The sequence below is a fragment of the Podarcis erhardii genome (assembly GCF_964252035.2).
Source record: "Podarcis erhardii genome assembly, chromosome: 7".
Classification (NCBI taxonomy): Eukaryota; Metazoa; Chordata; class Lepidosauria; order Squamata; family Lacertidae; genus Podarcis; species Podarcis erhardii.
The window spans coordinates 55,609,332-55,619,594 of record NC_138511.1 but is presented as its reverse complement, the minus strand read 5'-3'; the positions used below and the strand labels follow the sequence as shown (position 1 = coordinate 55,619,594).

The window sequence follows — 10,263 nt, the reverse complement described above, 5'->3', positions numbered from 1 at the left end:
TTTCCGGCCGGAAAGCCAGAACTCAGTTCCGGCCCCTCTCAGGTGGGCGCCATTGCCATGATAAGACAACAAGGGAAAGTTCCTGCACCTTTTTCTAGAAAAACAGCACTGTGTACACTCAATGCTTTTCTGCGGACCTAGTTCACGCATTCAACCGCTACTGATCAAGGACATACAACTCAGCATAGATAAAGAAAAGGATGGATGTGTGCCTGTGTGAACTGGGAAGGTTGCCGTTCTCACAAACGGAATCTCCCCATGGGCCCTAACTTGTGTGGGGATAACTTGCTGCCATCTAGGACTGTGGATGCAATGAGAGAGGGATTCCTGGCAGATGCGCAAAGCAGTAAAAAAGGAAACCATGAGACACACCTTCTGGAGACCTGTATGGGGAAGGGGGCTTTGGTAGGCCAGGCGTGGCCTTGCAGGTCAGCACAAGTGATGGAGGGAATGGCTGGCAGAAGCAGGCCAGTGTGCTTGGAAGCCCCATCACCATTCCCTCTCTGGCTTTTCCATGGGTCCTTTTGGCACAGGGCGCACAGTCAGGGGTGGGTGGGATAGACCTTGTCCTATGCCGTGCGGGGGGGGGGGGGCGGCATTCAATGGGCTCTGGCGAGGCAGCATCCGGGAGCATGGAAGAGTGAGTAGTAGGGCCTTTCCCAAGGTGTGAGCGTGCAGCACAAAGAATCCCCCCTGCTTTTAAGCGTCCTCCCTCCCTGCTAGAGGAGCGCAGTCACATGAAGGGAATGCGGGGGGGGGCAGCTCCTCCAGCGGCGGCTCCTCCCGCCCGGCGTCCCCCCCCCCCCTCGGGGGCTGACTTGGTTAAAGTCATTGTTTGGCTTCGGCATTAACTACATTCCAGAGGGACGCAGCGCCCCGTCTCCTTCCTCCTCCTCCTCCTCGCATTCCTGCCCCACACAAAGAAGTCCCTCCCTCCCTTGCCGCACAAAGGAGCAGCCCGGCGCTGCCTCGGGCCCTCCCGCCCCGGATCTTGGAGCCCAGCCGGGCGGGGAAGAGCCGAGCCGAGGAGGAGGAGGAGGAGGCCGGCCAGTCAGCCAGCCGGGCAGCCTCGAAGTGCAAATTCCTCCGCCGAGCGCGCCATTGACTGGCCCCAGCAAACTTCGCGCAGGCGGGCGGGGACGCTTCCCCGACAACGCCGCCTCTCCCTCCCTCCCTCCCGCCGCCGGCCCGCCGGCCGCTCTGCCTGCCTGGCGAGCTTCGGTTCGTGGTGAGAGCCTCGGGGCGGGATGCCCGGGAGGTGACTCTCTTGTAGCCGGAGGCAGCGCTTGCGAGGCGGCACCGGGCGTCGGGCCGCGGCGGCTTCTGCTAAACTTTGCCGTCTGGAGCGCGCGAGGGCGGCGGCGGCGGCGGCGCCTCTCCTCCTCCTCCTCCTCCCGCCGGCATGGAGAGGTACGAGGAGGGCTTGGGGAAAGCCAGCAAGTTGATGGCGGAGCTGGCGCTCTACGACGAGGGGCTCGGCCGCCGCAGGAGAGACCACCAGCCGCCGCCGGAGCTGGACGGGCGGGCCAAGAAGCAGCTGAACGGCGGCGGCGGCGGCTGCACCATGCTGGGCCCGCCGCCGCCGTACCCGTCGGCAGAGGCTCCTCAGTCGTCGTGCCTCCCGCTGCGCTCCCTCAACGGCGGCGCCGAGGACGGCTCGTGTCCGCGCTCCGAAGTAGCGCTGCCTTGCTACAAGCGCTACTCGGCCGAAGGCTACCCGCGCGGCAAAGGAGGCGGCGGCGGGGGAGCCAGCCCGCGGGCCTCGACGTGCTACGGTGGCGGCGGCCCGTTGGCCAGCCCGCGGGGCAGCTTGGTAGCCGGGCCCGTCGAGGCGTCTTCGGCGCTGAGCCCGCGCTCCAGCTACGCCAGCACGGCCAGCGACACGAGCAAGCACTCCAGCCCGCGCGCCAGCCTGACCAGTTCTTCCGACGGCGGCGGGGGTGGCAGCGGGAGTAAGCCGAGCAGCAACCGCACCAGCGGCATCAGCATGGGCTACGACCAGCGGCACATCAGCCCGCGCTCCTCCTTGGCCGGCGCCGTCGAGCTGGAGGTGGCAGCCTCAGCGGCTGGGCGCCACGGATCCGGGCCGGCTACAGCGGCGGCCATGGCGTCGGGGGCCATCGCGGCGGCTCTGGCCAGCCCGCGCTCCAGCATCTCCAGCCACAGCTCGCGCAGCTCCCGGGGCTCGATGGGCGCCTACCCGGAGTTCCAGCTGCCGTCGCCGCGGGCCTCGCTCCTGCCCGAGGAGGGCCTTCTGTTGCTGGCTGAGCAGGCGGCGGCGGATGCCTACCCGAGGCTGCACGCCCAGGCGCCGCCGGTTGCCCTCGGGGGCCCCGACGCCGCCGTCTCCTCGCTGTCCTACGGCTCGCCGGCTGCCAAAGGCGCGGCGGCCGTCTCTAAGTTCCGGCTCCCCTACCAGGTGACGCCGTCGAGGGAGAGCGGGCCCAGCCAGGTGGAGCGGAGGCTAGAGGCGCTCACGTTGGAGCTGGAGAAGGAGCTGGAGATGCACATGAAAAAGGAGTACTTCGGTGAGTGCCTTTGCGGGGGGGGGGGGTTCTTCTTGCGACGGTGGCATTCAAGAGGAAGCAGGCAAGAGGCTCTCCAAAGAGTTACAGCTTTAGGAAGTTATTAGGCCATATTCCTATATGGAGCCTGTGTTGCCTACACAGACTGGCAGCATCTCTTCAGGGGTTCAGGCAGGAAGTCTCTCCCAGCCCTACCTGGGGACTGAACCTGGCGCCTTCTGCTTAGTTCTTAATGTTTAATTCCCACAACAGCCCTGTGAGGTATTTTAGACTGAGAGGCAGTGACTGGCCCAAAGTCACCCAGGGAGCTTCATGGCTGAGTGGGGATTTGAACCCTGGTCTCCCAGGCAGTGGCGTAGCGTGGGTTCTCAGCACCCGGGGCAAGGCAAGTAATTTGCGCCCCCTAACCCTATCCCTAACCCTAACCCCCAGGTGGTGCGGCCGGCACCCCCTGCACCCCCCACGCTACGCCACTGCTCCCAGGGCTTAGTATTCCAACACATTAACCACTACACCACACCAGTAGGCCTAGATGCCTTCTGTCTTTGGTCCATCAAATTCAGTATTGACCCTCCAGGATTTTCCAGGCAAGGAATTTTTACCAACCACAGCTGGAGATCCCAGGACTTGAACCCTGAACCTTCTGCATACAAAGCTGGTGCTCTAAAGTGTGCTCATTTTTTAAATTTGCTTTTGTGCGTGGGGGTGTAAATCCAGCATAGGGTCTTGCTAGACTCATTTGCAATTCACTCAAATCCTCTTCAATTAAAATAATAAGTGGGTGCCTCCTGATGAATCAGTTTGGGGTCATAGTATCATCAGCTGTGTTTGTTCCCTGCCCCATGGTGCTTACAGTCTAGGCTTTGATGCAGCTGGTGGGGGGGGCAGGAAAGGGAGAAGAGGGGAGGATAGCAGAAGGTGAGAGTAAGCAAATGCAAGCTTAGTGCTTAGAAAATGTTTGGAACATGTTGCTCCCATTTCTGACTACTCGCATCCTTGTGTGCCTTGTTCTTGCCCAGGCAAATCTTGCAAGGGCTGCAGAAATTCCTCTTCCTTAATTCTTAGGTGCCAGAAGAAATGACTGTTGCATTCCACTGACTTTTTTCAGGGTTGCTGACTTTATTTACTTATTTGAAATGTTTCATGTTTGTGTTTTGCTGAGCAGAGACTGAAGATACAGTCGGGTGCAAATATCTACTTGCATGCTTGTCTTTGGGCAAGTAGCAAGCAGATCTTTTGTTAGCTGGATGAGAATTTGTTGTGTGTCCCCCCCTCCCTTTTTTGAGCTGTTGAGGCATAAACATACAAGAGTAGGTCTTCAAAGGCTAACAACCAGCTTCAAGTAAATAAGCTGAGGACTAGGAGGACCCATGATTTATTTGCAAGGATGTGTGATAAGGGATTGATCAAAAGAGGTGCTCCCGTAATCTCCAAAGTTCACCAGGCTTCTAGTCCTTCTGTGGCCAGATGGAGAGGGGATTTTTGTAAAATCAACATTTAGTGGATTCAGTGGATTTCCAAGGATTTCCAAATTCTGCATGACAACCCCTATAGCCACAGCATAAATTATTATTGGTGGTAATGGTAGGGGTAGTAGTAGTATCATTATATTTGTTACCTGCCCTTCACCAGTGAGTCCTGGGGGGCGGGGGTTGCAACAATTTAAAATTCAAAATTAAAAGCACATAAAACATGCTACATTCTCAAGAATAGGGTGGGTCCAACTCCTGGAAGCACACATTTCAGGTGTCAAAGGTCAGGGGTAAAGAAGTGCATCTTAAGCATTTGCTGAAAGCTATATAATAATATAAATAGCTATATAAAGCTATTTGCCATCACCTCCTGGCAAATAGAAGGGGAAGAAATGGAAGCAGTGAGAGATTTTACTTTCTTGGGTTCCATGATCACTGCAGATGGTGAAAGCAGTCACAGAATTAAAAGACGCCTGCTTCTTGGGAGAAAAGCAATGACAAACCTAGACAGCATCTTAAAAAGTAGAGACATCACCTTGCCACAAAGGTCCGTATAGTAAAAGCTATGGTTTTCCCAGTAGTGATGTATGGAAGTGAGAGCTGGACCATAAAGAAGGCTGATTGCTGAAGAATTGTTGCTTTTGAATTATGGTGCTGGAGGAAACTCTTGAGAGTCTCATGGACTGCAAGAAAATCAAACCTATCCATTCTTAAGGAAATCATTGGAATAACAGATCCTGAAGCTGAGGCTCCAATACTTTGGCCACCTCATGAGAAGAGAAGACTCCCTGGAAAAGACCCTGATGTTGTGAAAGATTGAGGGTACAAGGAGAAGGGGATGACAGAGGATGAGATGGTTGGACACTGTTCTCGAAGCTACCAACATGAGTGTGACCAAACTGCGGGAGGCAGTGGAAGACAAGAGTGCCTGGCGTGCTCTGGTCCATGGGGTCACAAAGAGTCAGACACGACTAAACAACAAACAACAAATATAGTAAAGGTGCCAGGTGACCTCTGCGGGGAAGAAGAAGAAGAGTTTGGATTTGATATCCCGCTTTATCACTACCTGAAGGAGTCTCAAAGTGGCTAACATTCTCCTTTCCCTTCCTCCCCCACAACAAACACTCTGTGAGGTGAGTGAGGCTGAGAGACTTCAGAGACGTGTGACTAGCCCAAGGTCACCCAGCAGCTGCATGTGGAGGAGTGGAGACGCAAACCCAGTTCCCCAGATTACGAGACTACCACTACACCACACTAGATTGTGGGGAGGGAATTCCCCATTCTAGGGGCTGCTTCAAAGAATGCCCTCTCCTGCGCCACTCCCAAATTCTTGAGCGAGATGGAAGAAATGAACATGTGACCAACACAGCGAGGCATTCTGGATTCAACAAACAAAATCTCCCCTCTGCCCGCTGCTTAACTTTCAGAACTCTGCTGAAGAACTCTGGTGGGCTCAGAAGCTTGCTCACTATTACAATGTTCTGGTTGGTCGTATTGAAATTTTTCAAAGTAAAAGTGATGGTTGGGCCTTTGGCCTCTTCTTTTGCTTAGCTTAGTTGGTAGTTTTCTTTCTCGCGTGCAAAATCTTATTTATGTGTTGGGCAGGGGATTGGCAAATGGTGATCTAGGCAATGATATTGCTGCCCCTGCTGTGAAATTGGTGGCAGTGCTTTGTCCCTAACCTGCTGTGTGAGCTGTGCAGGAGCCACTTTTGGCCTTTGCTATAAGGGGCATGCTGGCTGAAAAGTTGCAGGGCTTCATGCCTGCCTGGTCTGGTTGCCTGTGCTACTGCTGCTCTGCTAAGTGAAGAGTTTCTAACCTGAAGCAAGGTGAGGCTTGGGGCATTTGAGGTGGATTTTGTACTGTAAGCTAACCACACAGTGAATTCTTCATGAGTGCCTGGAGCTTAGGTCCTATACCGAAAGAGGTGTGTCTAAGCCTCTTGGTGAAGTTTTTACATTTTGCTTTGGGGGGGGGCAGGGAGATTCTTTAACATTCACCTGCATGTACTGTGGAGTATTATTTGCAGAAACAGATTTAGAGGGTGTACCTGATCCCAGATAAACCCACCACAGGAAAGAGGCATCCTGGTTCCCAGGGAGAAAAGGGAGGGCAAATGAAGAGAGAATCTAAGGATTAGAAAATGTGACATTAGCAGAGTAGAAAAGTGCAGGCAACACACACCCATTTACAGGGGGGTTACGTCCCGGGTCATTCTGCACATCTGCAGAGTGTATGTAAGCCCACCCCGTTCTGCCCTCTTCAGGTGCCAGACATGGCATGCACGGTGATGCATGCATTGAATGCTACAAACTGAGAGTTGCCTGTACTCTACAGGAGAGAAAAGCACATCTTTGGAACCCTAGGGATACCAGAGTGTGGTGTCCAAACAACTCCTCTATCAGTTACAGCTCTTGACGGCGCTCACTGGCAGGTGGGAGAAGTCAGCCTAGCTCAACTCACAGAAATTGTTTAGAAGGGTACATGCCCACTTTGCTTCCTAACTTTCCTTCTAGGAGGGTTTAGAGACCTACCTCTCTCTCTTTTCATATAACCTCAAAGTCCGCCCCCCTTCTGGCTTGGGTCCTGGTGCAATTGCTGGCAGTCCCTCCACCTCCCAAGCGCTGGAGCATAAGAGATTTGAAGCAGTGTTTCTCCATGTCCTGCAGCTCTTGAATGAAGATTTCATTCCCTGCTGTTCACATTGCTAAAGGGGCATAATGCAAGCTTCCCCAACCTAGTCCCCTACAGGTGTTTTATGATTCATTGATAGACCATTTGTCTCCCCCTTTTCCGCAAAAAAAGAGGCTTCTGGAGTGGCTTGTATACAGTCAGTTAAAGCAAGACAGTCCTTGCCTTGAAGCTTACAATTGAAAAAGAAAACAACACACAAGGGGAAAGGAACAAGGAGGAAGAGGGGAGGGAATCAAACTCAAGCAACAGTTCTTAAGCAGTTGCTCTTACAGCGACCGACTGGCACAGTTCAAGGGTAGGAGGTGCCTGATGAAACAGCCTCCCATCTCCACCACTGAGGCAGCCTGATGGAATGATAGCTTTGGACTACAAACTCCCGTCATTCCCAGCCATTAAGGCACGTCTGAGGGGAACTGGTAGTCTTTTAATATCTGGAGGGCACCAGAATGAGGAAGGTTAGCCTAAGGTATGGCTGCAAAATCTGTAGAGCTCTCCCTCTCTCCTTTCGATGAGGAAAGCAACCAAGCAAGAGAAGACTGTCGTGGCCCGGGGGGCCAGAGGCTAGATTAGCTACTCCATGGCAAGTGATGGGGCTGCCTAGACTTGTGAAACATGAGAAGTCATGCAAGGTCTTTCAGCCAGGAATTGGGTAGATCAGGGCTTGAGTTGGAAGGTTTTTTCACTGCAGAAAGAGAAGTATTTGCACATAGATTGCTTAACATCTGGAAGTATAGGCCTGCCTGCATCTCTTAACGTGGTTCATGCGGTGAATTGAGATGTTGCATCTTCTGTGGAAGAGTCTCCCTCTGAGTACCAGCTGTGGAGGGCATCTTGTTGTATAGTTCAGATGCAGGGAGAAGCTAAGCCAAAATTTGGCTTAGTGTGTTGTCCAAACCCGGGATCATGGTTAAGCTCTTTCCTCCTTAACTATGAGCTGTAGTCAAAGTTTGTTCTTGGCTGGGAGCAGCTTTCTGGGAGCATGGCATGCTTTTGTGGTCCTGGTAAAACAAGACTACCTAGGATTATTGTGATGTAGTTACTATGTTACTTATTGTATGAAACAGGTGTTCTTAAAAAATGGATTTTGTTTCTTATGGAAAAATATAGGAGTGGAAAGATTCTCACCCTTCATTGCTGGATTCTGTGCTGAGAGAGCCAGTTCATGTGCTGCCTCCTGCAGCTTCCTGCTGGCTCTTACATATTCTTTTCAACTTGTGCAAGTCTAAGGTTCTTGGAGGAAAATGCATGGCTGACCCACGTGTACAAACTCAGTCCTTGCCAGTTCCAGCTTGTTAGGCTGGCCAGGTCAGAACTGGCAGAGAGGTCAGGGACAAATAGAAGAGGATGCCTTCACCCTGGTATGGCTCCCCTTTATTACATACGTGGCCCAACAGGACAACAGCAAGACCCCATCAACAGCATACAAATCAATCAGTGTTAGAAACTGAGATATGAAAGCCAGGAGCTAAATGGCACCTTAAACCTAGGTTATGGGCGCAACAACGGAATGTCTACGCACACCTTTTTTTTATAACAAGAATACAAAGCTGGAAATGAATGAACCGCAGCTAAAATGTTATGTTCATTTTTCACATGGTCTAGTCCTTCCCCTGCCCACCCCCCTAATATTCTTTTCTCCAGTCTTCAGAGAGTAGATGTAAGCGGGGAGGCAGAAAAAGGTCCTCCTTTCCTTCCACTCTGCAGTTTTAATCTGAAATTTTAGGTGCAGTACTGCGTCCAGAGCTCAGAAAGTGCTCATGCTAATGAAATTCCCTGTCGCAAAATGCGCCTAGCACAATGGGAGTTTTGAACACTGAAATCAGTATGGCTAATTTGACCCAGCAACCCCTTCCCCCCACAAACAAATCTTAGTGCAGCCAACTAAAGACAACCAGCCATGCCCTGGGCCTCCTCCAACCTCTCTCACCACCAAGGAAATATAATAAACAAATAGAAAAAGAACCTACCCAAGTGCAGCTGACATAAAAACCACATATACACCAAGTATTACCACCCCTCCCCTTCTCCTTCTGCCCCAACTTTATTCTGTATACAACATTATTAATGTCTCACTTCAAATGTCAAAAAGATTCTACAACCTGAAAAAGAGACAATACATGTTCTTTAATAAAAAATATTTTAAGAACAAAACAAACAAACAAAAACTGGCAGAGAGGGTGACAAATGCTTCCATAAGCAAGGAAGTTCCGCCATCTAGTTTGAAAGCTGAAGTTCATCCTCTGCTTTAAAAAACAAGTCCTTTCTAGTTGGAAAAAAATATATTAATTTCATTCATTCATTCATTCAGCTTATCCCTTCCTCCCTTTCAAATGGGCAGTAAAAGATCAACCGTTATCCATTTTGGGGCAACGTGTATGGACTGTTGACTCAAGTTCAGGATTTTTGGGGTGATGCTACTTCCGTCGACCCATTTCAATCTGCCATCCAATCCAGTTTTGGGACTGAAATGGCTTTAGTTACCTTGATGCCAGGAATGGCTCAGAGGCTGGAGCACTGAACCTCTCAGCACCTTTCAGAATTGTACACCACCCTTTGCCAATTTGATGCCAACCTGAGGATCTGAACTGCAAATCTTGTCAGACTCTGCTGAGGCAATCTGCTGTAACTTTTTCTGAATTGTCCTGCCAGGCTAAGGGGAACTGTATTACATTGATTTGCTCATAGCAAATGCCTTCCCTTCTTTCCAAGGAACTCAAAAGTTATCCCTCCCAAGTACATCCTCGCAACAATCCTGTGGGGTAGGATAGGCTGAGAGCTAAGGTCACCCAGTGAACTTTGTGACTGACTGGGAAATTGAATGTGGGTCTCTCAAGTTTTAGCTCTAGTTGGTATGCTATTTGCGTTGCTTTCTAAATGTTATTAAATTTGTTTTGGCTGTACTTCTGTGTCGGGCTGCCCTTAGAAGATTGTTCTTTGAGGTCACCTGATGGGTTGGTTTCTGAGGAACTGATTGGAAAGCCAGGGGTGCTTTTCTGCTGTGGCCCCTGATGACAGGACTCATATATGGAATCCTCCTTTCTGGGAAGTCAAGATGGCCTTTCACTCTGTCAGGGATTCCTCAGTGTGAATATCAGTTCAGAGCAGATAGAATTCCCTGAATGACAGCATCAATTGGCCCCTTAATTATTTGACTAAATGGCCCATGAAACCTAGAATGCCACCTCATAGGTGGTAGTGTGTGTCTCTAGTACTTCACAGTGGTACCATTTGTGAGGTAAGCTGCTCTCCCTACCCTTTCCCCACATCATTTCTCAGGAGGCAGACTATAGGGAGGTGGATGGAAGCCTAGGGCTCACCAACGGCCTCCATCTGTTGTCTTGGCTGTGTACCACTTCAGAATGTAGGTAGGGGCTTGTGTGTTGGAAGGGTTGCCCTGCAGGAAAGGAAAACACCTACCTACCTACACACCCACCCACCCCAAATTAGCAGGCCAAAGAGAATTTTCCTCCCTGACATGCTAGTCTTCCATATGAAAGGATTTTAAATACTATTTGGAGGAGCATTCCATCTTGTGGTTCTCCCCCCACCCCACTTGCTGCCTGAGGTGCTAC

The 10,263-nt window shown here is 51.3% G+C and overlaps 1 protein-coding gene across 2 annotated transcripts in view; it reads left to right on the top strand.

The window, feature by feature from the left end:
- The first annotated feature begins 931 nt into the window (after window positions 1–931).
- WTIP (WT1 interacting protein) overlaps window positions 932–10,263 on the top strand; it is a 57,708-nt gene continuing 48,376 nt past the window's right edge. For both annotated transcript variants that reach the window (XR_014158967.1, XM_081872196.1), the window contains exon 1: window positions 932–2,528. Coding sequence is in view for 1 of the 2 variants with exons in the window: in XM_081872196.1 (XP_081728322.1) it covers window positions 1,403–2,528 (1,126 nt within the window). In the remaining variant the exon portion in view is untranslated. The remainder of the gene's footprint in view (window positions 2,529–10,263) is intronic.